Here is an 18144-nt window from a genome sequence, read left to right as displayed (position 1 = left end):
TTCATCGATTCATCTGCTATTTCTATTTGCTCTGATAGCGGGGGATTTTCTCATGGGTTGAGCTGGGTCATGAGAATTATTAAAATGTGAAGGTAAAATGTGCTGCCCATTTTGGAGAATGTATGTGTGTGTTTTGAGCGTGTCTGAGAATGTGACAGAGTGTGTGTGTTCTCTACTGGGTGTGTGTGCAGTTAATTTGTGTATGCACATGTGTACAGTAGGCTTGGTATGTAGCGTGTTGTGTTTGTGTGGTGCGTGCGTGTGTGCGGTCTGCAGGGTCTGTCTCAGCGTGCCTATTTAGTATTCTGATTTAGAGATAGAATCCTGTCTCTTTTTGCACATTCCACATGCAATTATACCTCTGGCCTTCCACTGTGCCAGTGCTCTTATCAGGTAGGAACAGACTCTCTCCTTCACACAGGCAGCAGTGTGTGTTTGTGTGTGTGTGTGTGTGTGTGTGTGTGTGTGTGTGTGTGTGTGTGTGTGTGTGTGTGTGTGTGTGTGTGTGTGTGTGTGTGTGTGTGTGTGTGTGTGTGTGTGTGTGTGTGTGTGTGTGTGTGTGTGTGTCTGTGCATGTGTGTGTGTGTCTGTGCGTGTGTGTGTGTGTCTGTGTGTGTGTCTGTGCATGTGTCAGACCTGGGTTCAAATCCGTATTTGAATATTTGTTATTTAAATAATTATTTTCTGTGTATTTGAATATTTTCAAATCATGTGGCCCGAATCCACTACTTCTATTTAAAAGTATTTTCAAATAATGTTCTATAAATAGCCTATTACAAATGCCTGGGTTAAATGCATGGGAGTGCATTTGAGTCAGTGTATTGGAGTATTTTCAAATACTTTCCAAGATATTTCCAAATACATTCCAATATTCAACTACTTGTCTTTTCAAAGAAAAAATATCTAAATATTCACTTCCAAGTGTCTTTGAAAGTAATTGAAATGTCCTAAATTGTATTTGAACCCAGGTCTTGTGTGTGTAAAAATGAAAATGTCATCTCTATTTTTGCAGAGGTACTGTATATTTGAGTGTTTTAAATGTGCATTTCTTACAGCAATTTATGGATAAGTGCTACTGCTAACCTTCCTGTGGTGTTTCTGCTCTCGGTGGGGTCCCTTCCAGAACCAGGCAGAGGCGCACTATAAGGGGCATAAACATTCCCGGAAGCTGAAAGCCATGGAGACCCAGAAGAACCGTCAGCGTCGACTTGGGGAAGCTACGACCACAGGCAGGGAGAGAGACCGGGAACGAGACCGAGAACGGGACAGGGAGAGGGCTAAGACTGCTGCAACTGTTACACTTCCCACTGAGACCCTCCCCGCACTCATGGACACAGGCCCGATGGAGGCAATGAGTAAGTTGACTGATAGTGAGAGGGAGAAAAGGGAAGAACAGAAAACCTATCTATATTCACTCTGTGTAGTTGATCGTTCTTTCAATGTTTCTTTCCTTTTTCTGTTGATGTTTTCTGCTTTTCCCCTTTGCTCACTTATCTTCCCTCATCCCTCTCTTTCCCCCTTTACTCTTCTCCATCCTACCTCTTATCCATATACGTTCTTTCCATCACTTTCCACCCCTAATCCCTTTTTCTTCCTTTCATCTGTCTCCTCTCTTCCCATTTCTCTCCGGTCCTCCCATCTTCCTCCTCCTCTATCCCTCTCCCTTCATCTCATCCCTTTCCCTCCATCACTCTCTCATCTCTTTCGGTACTTTGTCATTATTATTTATTGATGCTATCATGTCCCTCTCTCCCTCCCTCCCTCCCTCCCTCCCTCCCTCCCTCCCTCCCTCCCTCCCTCCCTCCCTCCCTCCCTCCCTCCCTCCCTCCCTCCCTCCCTCCCTCCCTCCCTCTCTCTCTCTTTTCTCCCTCCCTCCCTCCCTCCCTCCCTCCCTCCTCTCTACTGTGTTATTTAATGTCTGCTGTTTAAAGTCTAACAACAAGTCTAACAACAGGAGGGCCTGTCCCACACATACACCATGATCAGGAACATGGCTATGAGAGGATAGGACGGCGGTGCCTCCAAACATCCAATCGTAACCCCCAGTGGTCCCCAGGTCCCTCCCAGCTGGGCCTTATATCCAATCTGTCCCCCGTGGTGGTGGTGGATGGTGGCTCTGAGCCCGGGGGATTGTTTGCTTACCCCCAACTTTCTCAATTTACTTTCCCTGCACCCTTCCCCTCTGTTTGCCATGCTTGTAGAGAAAGGCCTGGTCCCTGTACAGAAGTTCCTAAAGAGTTCTGTGAAGTCAAGGAATGATCTGACTGCAGCACACTTATATAAGCTGTGTCCCAAATGGCACCCTATTCTCTATGTAGTGCACTGTTTTTGACTGGTCAAAGGTAGCACACCACATAGGGAATAGGGTGCTATTTGGGACGCATTGCGTACAGCTTGTGACATGAGAGAAATCCCCCACAATGGACCTGACTAGACTATGAATGTATCTCCTGAGTCTGGGACCAATACAATGAAATGTAGTGGTAGCCTTTTGATGAAGTCAGTAGAGAGCGTCCATTACTTTACATGATTGATCTCATTTAGGTTCAGAAGCCCTGTTTATCCATTTGCAGCGATGGGACTCGAGGATATGTCTGCTAGACTAGTTTCCTCCTCTATCCTGTATATCCCTCCTTCATCCCTCTCTCCCTCCATCTATCCCTCCACCACTCTGGCCTGAAACATATTACTGTAAGACCTGAATTTCAAACTAATTTCTTTCTGATGCTAGAGGGAATATTAGTGAGGAGAGATAGGAAGGTATCATGGTGAAGTGAGGTGTGGGTTGGGAGAGAGTCTACACTTTCCTTTCCCCCAGCACTCACTGACTGACTCACTCTCTCTCCCTTTGAGAGGAGAAACTGGACAAAGGACTGGGAGCGAGATAACGCTCTCTCTCATCAAATCTCATTTTAATATTCTGTCGTCGTAGAGCATGGTCTGAAAGGGGGGGATGCAGTGGCTGGGACGAAAAGAGTAGAAAATGAGAGATAAGATGAAATGAATGAAAGGTAGAGTGAGAGATGGGGTAGAGGAGAGGGGGAGCAAGAGAGGCGGTGGAAAGAGAAAGTAGATAAGCTGTGCCTGTTTTTTTATGTTGTAAATCATTTTACAGTTCTGAGGCAATTTTGCAAGGAGGTACGCTCTTTAATAAGCCACATTGTGTGATTGGCCCGATGTGAAATTGAAATGCAGCAGAGCGAGCCAGTGGCGGCGAGCGTTACAATGCCAAACTGTAATTGGAGAACACTCAAAAGTAACACTGAAATGATCTCTGTCTGTCATCAAACTCAGCATGGCAGGTGCCAATCGGACCAGAATGCCCATGTTGTCACCCATTGAGAACCAATCAAGGGCTAGATTCCATCATATCCACACTACAGACATTGCCATTGGATGCACTGAGTTGCATTAGTAGAAATCCCATGCAGCTGTGTTACAAGTTAGAACACTGGCATGTGTCATGTAATCTACACCTCGATTAGGCTGATATAAATGATTATTATTATTTTATTGAATGATTTTCCATTCGAGAAGAGAGAGCGAGAGAGAGAGACATCGGCATACTGGTGCCTAGAGACACTGGGCCGGCCGGCATCGTCAATGACAACCATCAATCACCTCAGTGTTTGATTGACTCTTTTGTTGAAGCTGTCTCCAAGGGCAACAGGACTCAGACGCCTCTGTAATGATGAAATATAGTGTGGATTTCCCTTGAGGAAGTTGTCCATTTTCTTTAAGAGTGTCACGGACTAGTGATTCTAGACAAGCTGGTGTGTGTGTGTGTGTGTGTGTGTGTGTGTGCGTGTGTGTGGCTTACACACTGCTGGTTTAATGAACATGGTTGTGAGGGCTCACCACTACTCCGCTAGTGTGTGAGCTTGTTTAACAGTCTTCTAATCAGAATATGAATATAGCTACTAGCTCCATGACAACAGTCAGCTCTGTCATGTAGTCAATACTCTCTGACTCTACAGTTTACAGATACAGTATTCAGATACTGCACGGTTTACAGTCTGAGCCTTACACACTGATTTAATTGGACTGTTCTGCCTTTCCATGGTCAAATAAGCGAATGACTCGCAACAAGACATCGATCTGAACATCGATTCTTGGCAGGAGAGGGATTTGTAGCCCTCCACTCCTCAGACAGTGTGGGGCTCTTCACTGCCAATACACTGGCCTTAGAGCTGACAGCCAGCGTTGGGGTGACAGTCACTTCAGTCAGTCAGTCAGGGAACATTTGGAATGAGTGAGGAGGACACTGACTGACAGAAGGTGTTGCCCGAAGGGAATCCTTGTGCTTACCCAAAGATGTATCTGTGTCGTGCTACTCTGCAACATCACTGCCATGGTCGTTTTTCTTTTTAAGACATTTGCGGTCTAGGAGGTAAGGATACTATTTGATTTTGAGTTGTTGGAGATTTCAAAGTCATGCTGTATCATGTTTTATATCTATCTGTATAATGTACACCAATGTGGGAAGAACTTACCAGAAGTTCCTACAGAGTTAGTCCTTATACAGTATTTATAGAGCCCCTCAGTGGAGGTGTCGTAATACCCATAAAACCTAGTGGTCAAACAGGGAAATGGTTCCAATCGTTTTTCCACCATTCATTTTCCCATAGGGAATTTTGGAAACACTTAAAATATGCGCTGTGTTTTGTGTAGGCTTACCCTGACGTGACATTTTGATAACCATGTAAATCTCTCACGGAAAAGGGGACATAACACCTTGTATTCAGGACATAAAGTTAATTTCTTTGCCACATGTTTTGCAGTTTTACTTTAGTGCCTTATTGCAAACAGGATGCATGTTTTGGAATATTTTTATTCTGTACAGGCTTCCTTCTTTCCACTCTGTCATTTAGTATTGTGGAGTAACTACAATTTTGTTGATCCATCCTCAGTTTTCTCCGATCACAGCCATTAAACTCTGTAACTGTTTTAATCTCACCATTGGATTCCTGGTGAAATCCCTGAGCGGTTTCCTTCCTCTCCGGCAACTGAGTTAGGAAGGACGCTTGCATCTTTGTAGTAACTGGAATGGGACCTTACAGAGATGAGGTAGTCATTCAAAAATCATGTTAAAGACTATTATTGCACACAGAGTGAATCCATGCAACTTATTACGTGACTTGTTAAGCACATTTTTACTCCAGAGGTTATTTAGGCTTGTCATAACAAAGGGGTTGAATACTTATTGACTCAAGACATTTGAACTTTTCATTTTGAATGAATTTGTAAACATATGGCAAAAAATTATTCAACTTAGAAACGATGGGGTATTGTGACACAAAATCTGAATTTAATCCATTTTAAATTCAGGCTGTAACACAACAAAATGTGGAAAAGTCAAGGGTGTGAATACTTTCTGTAGGCACTTTAAGTGAACACCGATATGATACCTTAAACATTCTTGCTCAGAATAAAACCCTTCATGAGTTTAAGGCGTCTGAGGAGAGACTTATTCCCACAATCCTCTGTCCTCCTCTCTGGGCCTCCTGCTAAATCCATTGATCGCTATCCATCCCCTCCAGAGTCTTCTCAGGTGGCCCGATCTTTGTCTTTCACATAAGCCCAGGATCATACCAATCCCCTGCTGGAGGGGGGACCTGAATCTCCCAGGGTTCAGTCTCGCATTACATTACAGAAGGATTGTCTAATCTCAGCCTTCTAGGGTTCCTTCTCCTCCGGAAGGAGAACGATAAGGAAGAGTCCTTATCTCCATGATGAATTTACTCTGGGATTTAGAAGAGAAAATCAATGGGGATGGAGGGTGTTTGAGAGGGTGCTTCAGTTCGGCTGGCGCCTATGCGAACTCGGCTAGCCGAACTGAACGAGTGTTCTCGCAAACTCCCTTAAAAGGCCTTCGCTTTAAAAACGAGAAATAACGGCAATAGTACTGTTTTTCCATTTTGAGATGACGTAGCCAGTATGCACTTCCTCAAAATAGTCAGAATTAATCTAAGATGACTCAAGAAGTCTGTCATTCATTTTTATGTTTTTGCCGAAGAGATCTTAGTCATGCAATTTTACATCTAACTAAGATGTTTGGTGCAGTATTTTTCTATGGAAAATTTGCATGAAAACGAGTCGTCTCTCGTTGAATGACAACAAAGACTTTATTAAAGGATCCCTACTGTTGAACAATCACAGATGAAGGGGCGTAGATTCCGGCTCCGACCTTTGGTTTGCCTCCAGAAAATAAATTCTGTGCCTAAACAGCCGAAAAAACCCTCACCGAATTCCAAAACATCACAAAATGTCGTCATAATATATATGTGTGTGTGTGTGTGTGTGTGTGTGCGCGCGCGTACGTGCGTGCGTAATGGAGATCCAGTGACTTATGGGCTGGGCCCGGCAGTCAATGCATTTGTTTAAATGGACTGAGCCCTAGGACCTTCAGTTGATATTTGAAGAGAGATAGATAGAGAGAGAGAGACAGAGCGAGAAAGAGCGAGAGAGAGAGAATCTACCCTGTGTTAGTCTAGTCTGTCCCTCCGTGTTAATAACAAAGGCTGATAGTATAGCTGAAATGCCACAAAGCTAACACATGAAATGCGTTGGTAAATGCTCATTCCAATGTTCAAACGCTTCACGGTCATTTGTAGATAAATGACTGAACAGAAATGAGCAAATTCTCCAAGTTTGCCTCAAATGAGAACAACCATTATTTGATGTCACTTTTCACTCACAAATGTATTGCTTGCAATTCTGCTTTTACAATCTGTTTCCATAATCTATAAACAGGTTCTGTAATATGAAGCGTTTGAAGGCAGTACATTGGAATGAGCATTTACCAATGCATTTCATGTGTTAGCATTTCAGCTATACTATCGGCATTTGTTTTTAACCCCGAGGTACAGACTTAATTAACACAGCAACTGTAGACCTCGGTGGCTTTGTTCAGGCATTAAGCTCTTCACTCTTCCGTAACCACCAGTGTAGTGTTCAGTGACTGACCACTGCCTCCTCTCCTTCCCCTCCCCAGATCTGCTGCCTGCTGACCTGGAGCGAGTGGTGAATTGTGAGGCTGTGAAGCTGGGCAAAAGCCCCGGCAGCAGCAGCTCTGTGATGTTGACCCCTGTATCTGAGGTGTCCTCCATGGAGCTGGCCATCCTGTCCCCCGGGCCCCAGGGAGAGGTGTCCCCCTCCTCACAGGCCTCAGAGAGCGGAGCCTCAGACAACAGTGGCCACGAGCAAGGCCCAGAGGCCCCTGGAACAGCCCTGGAGTCAGGCAGCCAGCCGGACACTTCCAGCACAGAGGGGGGTGAGGATGACAAGGACCCCAAGAGGATCAAGCCACACCTCCACTGTCCCGTGTGCAAGGTCACGGTCAACTCTACATCCCAGCTGGAGGCACACAACAGTGGTACAAACATGACAGTCTTTGGCGTAGCACACCCCGCAGCCCCCTCAGATAGCATAAGAACACGTCATAAGCCATGATTTATTTATTTTTATTACAGGCTATTAGCTTTAAAACTGAGAAAAAATCAATCTACAGAAAATGTGTAGAATACCAGGAAATTAGCTTTAAAATTGCAATTTTATATATATATATATATATAGTTGAAGTTGGATGTTTACGTACACCTTAGCCAAATACATTTAAACTCATCTTTTCACAATTCCTGACATTTAATCCTCGTAAAAAATCCCTGTCTTAGGTCAGTTAGGATCACCACTTTATTTTAAGAATGTGAAATGTCAGAATAATAGTAGAGAGAATGATTTCAGCTTTTATTTCTTTCATCACATTCCCAGTGGGTCAGAAGTTTTCATATACTTAATTAGTATTTGGTAGCATTGCCTTTAAATTGTTTAACTTGGGTGAAATGTTTTGGGTAGCCTTCCACAAGCTTCCCACAATAAGTTGGGTAAATTCTGTCCCATTGCTCCTGACAGAGCTGGGGTAACTGAGTCAGGTTTGTAGGCCTCCTTGCTCGCACCGCTTTTTCAGTTCTGCCCACAAATGTTCTACATGATTGAGGTCAGGGCTTTGTGATGGCCACTCCAATACCTTGACTTTGTTGTCCTTAAGACATTTTGTCACAACTTTGGAAGTATGCTTGGGGTCATTGTCCATTTGGAAGACCCATTTGCAACCAAGCTTTAACTTCCTGACTGATGTCTTGAGATTTTGCTTCAATATATCCACATAATTGCTCTTCCTCATGATGCCATCTATTTTGTGAAGTGCACCAGCCCCTCCTGCAGCAAAGCACCCCCACAACATGATGCTGCCACCCCCGTGCTTCATGGTTGAGGTGGTGTTCTTCGGCTTGCAAGCATCCCCCTTTTTCCTACAAACATAACGATGGTCATTATGGCCAAACAGTTATATTTTTGTTTCATCAGACCGGAGGACATTTCTCCAAAAAGTACGATCTTTGTCCCCATGTGCAGTTTCAAACCATAGTCTGGCTTTTATATGGTGGTTTTGGAGCAGTGGCTTCTTCCTTGCTGAGCGGCCTTTCGGGTTATTTCGATATAGGACTCGTTTTACTGTGGATATAGATACTTTTGTACCTGTTTCCTCCAGCATCTTCACAAAGTCCTTTGCTGTTGTTCTGGGATTGATTTGTACTTTTCGCTTCAAAGTACGTTGATCTCCAGGAGACAGAACGCGTCTCCTTCCTGAGCGGTATGACGGCTGCGTGGTCCCATGGTGTTTATACTTGTGTACTATTGTTTGTACAGATGAATGTGGTACCTTCAGGCGTTTGGAAATTGCTCCCAATGATGAACCAGACTTGTGGAGGTCTACAATTATTTTTCTGAGGTCTTGACTGATTTCTTTTGATTTTCCTATTATGTCAAGCAAAGAGCCACTGAGTTTGAAGGTAGGCCTTGAAATACATCCACATGTACACTTCCAATTGACACAAATTATGTCAATTAGCCTATCAGGTGCTTCTAAAGCCATGACATCATTTTCTGGAATTTACCAAGCTGTTTAAAGGCACAGTCAACTTAGTGTATATAAACTAATGACCCACTGGAATTGTGATACAGTGAATTATAAGTGAAATAATCTGTCTGTAAACAATTGTTGGAAAAATTACTTGTGTCATGCACAAAGTAGATGTCCTGACCGACTTGTCAAAACTATTGTTTGTTAACAAGAAATGTGTGGAGTGGTTGAAAAACATGTTTTAATGACTCCAACCTAAGTGTATGTAAACTTCCAACTTCAACTGTATATATATACTGTACCTGCTCCAGAGTGTATCTGACATTCTCTTTCTCCAAATCCACTCCTCCAGGTACGAAGCACAAACAAATGCTGGAGGGCCAGAGCGTCCAGCCGCGGCGCCGGGGGAAGATGGCAGGGGCTGGGGGGCGTTCGGCCTGCAAGACCAAGCGCCTGGGCACAAAGGGCAGCGTGGGGGTTCCCAGCAAGAACTTCCACTGCGAGTTGTGTGAGATCTACGTCAACTCGGAGACCCAGCTCAGCCAGGTGAGGAGGCTCGGGGTCGAGGGGAGGGTGGCAGGGGAGGACTGGGTGTTTCACAGGGTGAGCAGGGTTCAGCAGTGGGGAGAGAAGTGAAACAGCTGGGGTATAATTTCGTGTGTTGACTTCCTGAGTGGATCTGAGGTGATTGGACTGGACAAGATCTGGTTTCATGTTCTCTCACAGTGAGGCCACTGTGCCACTAGTCTATGTAGAGATCTGACACACTGGGTCTCTTTCCACCTCCACTAAACGTGTCCTGACAGTGTTCTGAATTGATGGAGCTCAAAATGACCCGAAATAAGCTGGAAAGAGTGGAAAATATTGCGAACGTAGCCATGGGGTATGGGAGATAGACAGGGAGCGATATGACCCTCTGGGCTACTCAGTACTCCTGGCGCTGTTTGCGTGACATAAAAGGTGAGAAGAGGAAAGAGAGGGGGTTTGTAGGTAATTTTGCACACCCTGAGAAGTGCTTGATAGAGAGTGCTAACCGAATAAGACTCTCATTCAAATGCCTCTAGTCCTGCAGTGTTTTTGGCTCTGTGTGGGGTTATTTATCCTTTATTTAAACAGAGAAGGTCACATTGAGATTGACATTTATTTTTCAAGTGTATCAAATCAAATGTATTTATAAAGCCCTTCTTACATCAGCGGATATCTCAAAGTGCTGTACAGAAACCCAGCCTAAAACTCCAAACAGCAAGCAATGCAGGTGTAGAAGCACGGTGGCTAGGAAAAACTCCCTAGAAAGGCCAAAACCTAGGAAGAAACCTAGAGAGGAACCAGGCTATGAGGGGTGGCCAGTCCTCTTCTGGCTGGGTGGAGATTATAACAGAACATGGCCAAGATGTTCAAATGTTCATAAATGACCAGCATGGTCAAATAATAATAATAATCCTGTCACATGACGAAAACATTTTGATTTGACACACACAGACAGACAGATGATGTCACTCTACAGTAGATGATGAAAGGACAGACTATAGAACTACCTCTTCAAACAAAATGAACACTTGATTTCTTGGTTGGACTACTTATTTTCATGGACTTTTTCAAAATGTTGTTACATTACAGCCTTATTTTAAAATTGATTAAATAGTTTTTTAGCAAATGTATAAAATAAAAAGAAACTGAAATATTACATTTACATACAGTTGAAGTCGGAAGTTTACATACACTTAGGTTGGAGTCATTAAAACTTGTTTTTCAACCACTCCACAAATGTATTGTTAAGAAACTATAGGTTTGGCAAGTCGGTTAGGACATCAACTTTGTGCATGAAACAAGTACTTTTTCCAATAATTGTTTACAGACAGATTATTTCACTTATAATTCACTGTATCACAATTCCAGTGGGTCATTAGTTTATATACACTAAGTTGACTGTGCCTTTAAACAGCTTGGGAAAATTCAGAAAATTATGTCATGGCTTTAGAAGCACCTGATAGGCTAATTGACATAATTTGAGTCAATTGGAGGTGTACATGTGGATGTATTTCAAGGCCTACATTCAAACTCAGTGCCTCTTTGCTTGACATCATGAGAAAGTCAAAAGAAATCAGCCAAGACCTCAGAAAAAGAATTGTAGACCTCCACAAGTCTGGTTCATCCTTGGGAGCAATTTCCAAACGCCTGAAGGTACCACATTCATCTGTACAAACAACAGTATGCAAGTATAAACACCATGGGACCACGCAGCCATCATACCGCTCAGGAAGGAGACGCGATCTGGCTCCTAGAGATGAACGTACGTTGGTGTGAAAAGTGCAAATCAATCCCAGAACAACAGCAAAGGACCTTGTGAAGATGCTGGAGGAAACAGGTACAAAATTATCTATATTCACAGTAAAACAAGTCCTGTATCGACACAACCTGAAAGCCGCTCAGCAAGGAAGAAGCCACTGCTCCAAAACCACCATAAAAAAGCCAGACTACGGTTTGAAACTGCACATGGGGACAAAGATTGTACTTTTTGGAGAAATATCCTCTGGTCTGTTGAAACAAAAATAGAACTGTTTGGCAATAATGACCATTGTTATGTTTGGAGGAAAAAGGGGGATGCTTGCAAGCCGAAGAACACCATCCCAACCGTGAAGCACGGGGGTGGCAGCATCATGTTGTGGAGGTGCTTTGCTGCAGGAGGGGCTGGTGCACTTCACAAAATAGATGGCATTATGAGGTAGGGAAATGATGTGGATATATTGAAGCAACATCTCAAGACATCAGTCAGGAAGTTAAAGCTTGGTCGCAAATGGGTCTTCCAAATGGACAATGACCCCAAGCATACTTCCAAAGTTGTGGCAAAATGGCTTAAGGACAACAAAGTCAAGGTATTGGAGTGGCCATCACAAAGCCCTGACCTCAATCATGTAGAACATTTGTGGGCAGAACTGAAAAAGCGGTGCGAGCAAGGAGGCCTACAAACCTGACTCAGTTACCCCAGCTCTGTCAGGAGCAATGGGACAGAATTTACCCAACTTATTGTGGGAAGCTTGTGGAAGGCTACCCAAAACATTTGACCCAAGTTAAACAATTTAAAGGCAATGCTACCAAATACTAATTAAGTATATGAAAACCTCTGACCCACTGGGAATGTGATGAAAGAAATAAAAGCTGAAATTAAATTGTTGATCCTAACTGACCTAAGACAGGGATTTTTTTCTAAGAATAAATGTCAGGAATTGTGAAACTGAGTTTGAATGTATTTGGCTAAGGTGTATGTAAACTTCTGACTTCAACTGTAAGTATTCAGACCTTTTACTCAATACTTTGTTGAAGCACCTTTAGCGATGATTACAGTCTTGAGTCTTCTTGGGTGTGACGCTACAAGCTTGGAACACCTGTATTTGGGGAGTTTCTCTGTCAACTGTGAGACGTCATATAGAAAGGTGTGTGCCTTTCCAAATCAGGTCCAATAAATTTAATTTACTACAGCTGGACTCCAATCAAGTTGTAGAAACATCTCAAGGATGATCAATGGAAACAGGATACACCTGAGCTCAATTTTGAGTCTCATAGCAAAGGGTCTGAATAATTATGTAAATAGGGTATTCATGTTTTTTATTTTTAATACATTATCAAACATTTCTAAAAAAACAACAGTTTTTGCTTTGTCATTGTGGGATATTGTGTGTAGATTGATCAGGGGAAAAAAATATTTCATCCAATTTAGATTAAGGCTGTAACGTAACAAAATGTGGAAAAAGGGAAGGGGTCTGAATACTTTCCGAATGCACTGTGCCTATGATGTCACTACCTCAGCCCTCCCACTTTTAAAGGTAGCACAGGACCCATGATGTAATAACAAACTAATTAAATGCTCTTTACACATGTTACAGTAGAATGTTTACTATTCCTGAGGTGATGCTAGCAGTGGAAATGTGTGTTTGAATTCACTGTCTCCAAGGTCTTCATTCATTGTCTCCAAGGTGGCTTAGCAGTTCAGACGTCTTTTCCGTATTGTCTTGTCGTGTCCTGTATATATATATATTTACACCTTTTCTTCACATATCTTTTATTTATTTTATTATCCAAGAACTCAACTACAAAAGCTTTCCTGCAAAAGCTTTCCTGCAACCCGCTTCACCAATTACAATAAGTATTATTTACCTCATTCTGAAAATCCATCGTGGAAGATAGCCAGGGGCTAATTCAGAAGCTAGCCTGAAAGCTAACCAGAAGCTACTCCGATAGCTAGCCAGAAGCTAATCTGTAGCTGCCCCGAAATTAGCCGGTTTGCTAGCTAGCGTTGGTGTTTCAGCTGCCCACGTTTTGCGGTCATCAGCTATTCCTTTAGCTCGATAATCTACCGGCAATTTTGTGCAACGCGACTCGGACCGGAGCATTCCGGGACTTTTTTTCTCTCAGTTTCCCCGGATTCCAACCGCAGGCTCTGGACACTTGCACCTTGATTTCGCAGCTAGCTAGCTGCATACCGTGTGACTATTGGCTTACGTCGACCCCGGAGCAAACTCAAATCATGCTGGAGCTAGCCAGCTGAGGAGTTACATCACCATCCGGACCCGTTTCTTTTGTTGCTGCTGCAGATACGGAACCCCACCGGGCCTTCACGACTGACTGCCGACGTTATCTGCCCGAGGGATTTATCCAACCGGCAAATCCGTCCCGACGTTACCTGAACGCTCACCTGAGGCCCGCTAATCGTTAGCTGTCCTATCGGCTGCTATCTGAACAAAACCCCACTACACGGAACCTACCGACGGAAACGCACGAGGTATCTACAAACAGACCTCCATCCTATGCTGCTACCGATAGCCATATACCCGGCCAGCTGTCTGGATCGCCACGACCCCAACCAACCTCTACTCACTGGACCCTTACTGATCACTCGATTAAGCATGCCTCTCCTTAATGTAAATATGCCTTGTCCATTGCTGTTCTGGTTAGTGTTTATTGGCTTATTTCACTGTAGAGATTCTAGCCCTGCTCTCTATACCATATCCAACCTCTCAGTTCCACCACCCACATATGCGATGACATCACCTGGTTTCAATGATGTTTCTAGAGACAAGATCTCTCTCATCATCACTCAATACCTAGATTTACCTCCACTGTATTCACATCCTACCATACCTTTGTCTGTACATTATTCCTTTAAACTATTTTATCGCCCCCAGAAACTTCCTTTTACTCTCTGCTCTAGTAGCTCTAGGCGACCAATTCTCATAGCTTTTAGCCGTACCATTATCCTACTTCTCCTCTGTTCCTCTGGTGATGTAGAGGTGAATCCAGGCCCTGCAGTACCTGGCTCCACTCCTATTCCCCAGGCGCTCTCTTTTGATGACTTCTGTAACCGTAATAGCCTTGGCTTCATGCATGTTAACATTAGAAGCCTCCTCCCTAAGTTTGTTTTGTTCACTGCTTTAGCACACTCTACCAACCCGGATGTTTTAGCCGTGTCTGAATCCTGGCTTAGAAAGACCACCAAAAATTCAGACATTTTTATCCCCAATTACAATATTTTCAGACAAGATAGAACGGCCAAAGGGGGCGGTGTTGCAATCTACTGCAAAGACTGCCTGCAGAGTTCTGTTATACTATCCAGGTCTGTTCCCAAAAAATTTGAACTTCTACTTTTAAAAATCCACCTCTCTAAAAACAAGTCTCTCACCGTTGCCGCCTGCTATAGACCACCCTCTGCCCCCAGCTGTGCTCTGGACACTATATGTGAACTGATTGCCCCCCATCTATCTTCAGAGCTCGTGCTGCTAGGCGACCTAAATTTGAACATGCTCAACACCCCAGCCACCCTACAATCTAAGCTTGATGCCCTCAATCTCACACAAATTATCAATGAACCTACCAGGTACCACCCCAATTCCGTAAACACGGGTACCCTCATAGATATCATCCTAACAAACTTACCCTCCAAATACACCTCTGCTGTTTTCAACCAAGATCTCAGCGATCACTGCCTCATTGCCTGCATCCGTAATGGGTCAGCGGTCAAACGACCTCCACTCATCACTGTCAAACGCTCCCTGAAACACTTCAGCGAGCAGGCCTTCCTAATCGACCTGGCCGGGATATCCTGGAAGGATATTGATCTCATCCCGTCAGTAGAGGATGCCTGGTCATTTTTTTAAAATGCCTTCCTCACCATCTTGAATAAGCATGCCCCATTCAAGAAATTTAGAACCAGGAACAGATATAGCCCTTGGTTCTCTCCTGACCTGACTGCCCTTAACCATCAGAAAAACATCCTATGGCGTTCTGCATTAGCATCGAACAGCCCCCGTGATATGCAACTTTTCAGGGAAGCCAGAAACCAATATACACAGGCAGTTAGAACAGCCAAGGCTAGCTTTTTCAAGCAGAAATTTGCTTCCTGCAACACAAATTCAAAAAAGTTCTGGGACACCATAAAGTCCATGGAGAATAAGAACACCTCCTCCCAGCTTCCAACCGCTCTGAAGATAGGAAACACTGTCACCACCGACAAATCCACTATAATTGAGAATTTCAATAAGCATTTTTCTACGGCTGGCCATGCTTTCCACCTGGCTACCCCTACCCCGGACAACAGCACTGCCCTCCCCTCTGCTACTCGCCCAAGCCTTCCCCATTTCTCTTTCTCCCAAATACAGTCAGCTGATGTTCTTAATGAGCTGCAAAATCTGGACCCTTACAAATCAGCCGGGCTAGATAATCTGGACCCTTTCTTTCTAAAACTATCTGCTGAAATTGTTGCCACCCCTATTACTAGCCTCTTCAACCTCTCTTTCGTGTCGTCTGAGATCCCCAAAGATTGGAAAGCAGCTGCGGTTATCCCCCTCTTCAAAGGGGGGGACACCCTTGACCCTAACTGCTACAGACCTATATCTATCCTACCCTGCCTTTCTAAGGTCTTCGAAAGCCAAGTCAACAAACAGATTACCGACCATTTCGAATCACACCACACCTTCTCCGCTATGCAATCTGGTTTCAGAGCTGGTCATGGGTGCACCTCAGCCACGCTCAAGGTCATAAACGATATCGTAACCGCCATCGATAGGAAACAATACTGTGCAGCCGTATTCATTGACCTGGCCAAGGCTTTTGACTCTGTCAATCACCACATCCTCATTGGCAGACTCGACAGCCTTGGTTTCTCTAATGATTGCCTCGCCTGGTTCACCAACTACTTCTCTGATAGAGTTCAGTGTGTCAAATCGGAGGGTCTGTTGTCCGGGCCTCTGGCAGTCTCTATGGGGGTGCCACAGGGTTCAATTCTTGGACCGACTCTCTTCTCTGTTTACATCAATGATGTCGCTCTTGCTGCTGGTGATTCTCTGATCCACCTCTACGCAGACGACACTATTCTGTATACTTCTGGCCCTTCTTTTGACACTGTGTTAACAACCCTCCAGGCGAGCTTCAATGCCATACAACTCTCCTTCCGTGGCCTCCAACTGCTCTTAAATACAAGTAAAACCAAATGCATGATCTTCAACCGATCGCTGCCTGCTCCTGCCCGCCTGTCCAACATCACTACTTTGGACGGCTCTGACTTAGAATATGTGGACAACTACAAATACCTAGGTGTCTGGTTAGACTGTAAACTCTCCTTCCAGACCCACATCAAACATCTCCAATCCAAAGTCAAATCTAGAATTGGCTTCCTATTCCGCAACAAAGCATCCTTTACTCATGCTGCCAAACATACCCTTGTAAAACTGACCATCCTACCAATCCTCGACTTCGGTGATGTCATTTACAAAATAGCCTCCAAAACCCTACTCAATAAATTGGATGCAGTCTATCACAGTGCCATCCGTTTTGTCACCAAAGCCCCATATACTACCCACCACTGCGACCTGTACACTCTCGTTGGCTGGCCCTCGCTTCATACTCGTCGCCAAACCCACTGGTTCCAGGTCATCTACAAGACCCTGCTAGGTAAAGTCCCCCCTTATCTCAGCTCGCTGGTCACCATAGCAGCACCTACCTGTAGCACGCGCTCCAGCAGGTATATCTCTCTAGTCACCCCCAAAACCAATTCTTCCTTTGGACGCCTCTCCTTCCAGTTCTCTGCTGCCAATGACTGGAACGAACTACAAAAATCTCTGAAACTGGAAACACCTATCTCCCTCACTAGCTTTAAGCACCAGCTGTCAGAGCAGCTCATAGATTACTGCACCTGTACATAACCCATCTACAATTTAGCCCAAACAACTACCTCTTTACCTACTGTATTTATTTATTTATTTATTTTGCTCCTTTGCACCCCATTATTTCTGTCTCTACTTTGCACTTTCTTCCAATGCAAACCAACCATTCCAGTGTTTTTTTAGTTTTTATTTTACTTGCTGTGTTGTACTCACTTCGCCTCCATGGCCTTTTTATATTTTATTTATTTATACATATATCTGTTTGCCTTCACCTCCCTTATCTCACCTCACTTGCTCACATTGTATATAGACTTATTTTTTTTTTCACTGTATTATTGACTATATGTTTGTTTTTACTCCATGTGTAACTATGTGTTGTTGTATGTGTCGAACTGCTTTGCTTTATCTTGGCCAGGTCGCAATTGTAAATGAGAACGTGTTCTCAATTTGCCTACCTGGTTAAATAAAGGTTAAATAAAATAAAAATAAAACCTGGCACAGTGGCAGCGACTGCATTTAGTTACAGTAAAGCCATTCTGAAAAAAGCATTCCCACACTAAGCAGATGTATATCAGATGGTATGGTGATTCACTCAGAACTGTCTATTTGAGCCTGTAAGAGCTGTTAGCAGTATGTTAATGCGGGATATTGACGTATTTATGGTGTGGTAATCTTGGCATATGGTTTTATTGAATTTCTTTTCTAGGCTGTTTCGGGTAATTGCTTCCCTGGTGATGTTTATTCAATCGTAAATGCAATCGGATGATGGGATGGTTTTGGAAAGTTTTGCAGCTCTCTGACTAGCTGGTCATGGAAAAGATACAGTATATGAGGGCATGTGTAGCAACCTTGCCTACAACAAGCCTTAGTAGTGTATTCCAATGGCACTGTTAAAACCTCTGATGAACAAGGATTAGCCAGTTGGTAGTAGAACGGAGGAGAGAGAAATAGACGTGCATACTGTAGATAGAGGGAAGTAGTAGTAGGTTTTCTTTGTGGTTTTGTGTCCTCTAAATATTTTTTTCTGATAGTCAACCGTATTGTACACTCAATATACACTGAGTGTACAAA

The 18144-nt window shown here is 43.8% G+C and overlaps 1 protein-coding gene across 3 annotated transcripts in view; it reads left to right on the top strand.

Moving 5' to 3' along the window:
* The window catches only part of LOC129829578 (zinc finger protein 385C-like), a 195741-nt gene that overhangs the window by 168844 nt on the left and 8753 nt on the right, over window positions 1-18144 (top strand). For all 3 annotated transcript variants that reach the window (XM_055891358.1, XM_055891364.1, XM_055891371.1), the window contains 3 exons: window positions 1124-1355; window positions 6995-7375; window positions 9273-9466. In XM_055891358.1, the coding sequence (XP_055747333.1) occupies window positions 1124-1355; window positions 6995-7375; window positions 9273-9466 (807 nt within the window). The remainder of the gene's footprint in view (window positions 1-1123; window positions 1356-6994; window positions 7376-9272; window positions 9467-18144) is intronic.

Source organism: Salvelinus fontinalis, chromosome 2 (assembly GCF_029448725.1).
Source record: "Salvelinus fontinalis isolate EN_2023a chromosome 2, ASM2944872v1, whole genome shotgun sequence".
In the NCBI taxonomy this organism is placed as follows: Eukaryota; Metazoa; Chordata; class Actinopteri; order Salmoniformes; family Salmonidae; genus Salvelinus; species Salvelinus fontinalis.
The sequence above is the reverse complement of the archived record's forward strand: the minus strand, read 5'-3'. Positions and strand labels throughout refer to the sequence as shown.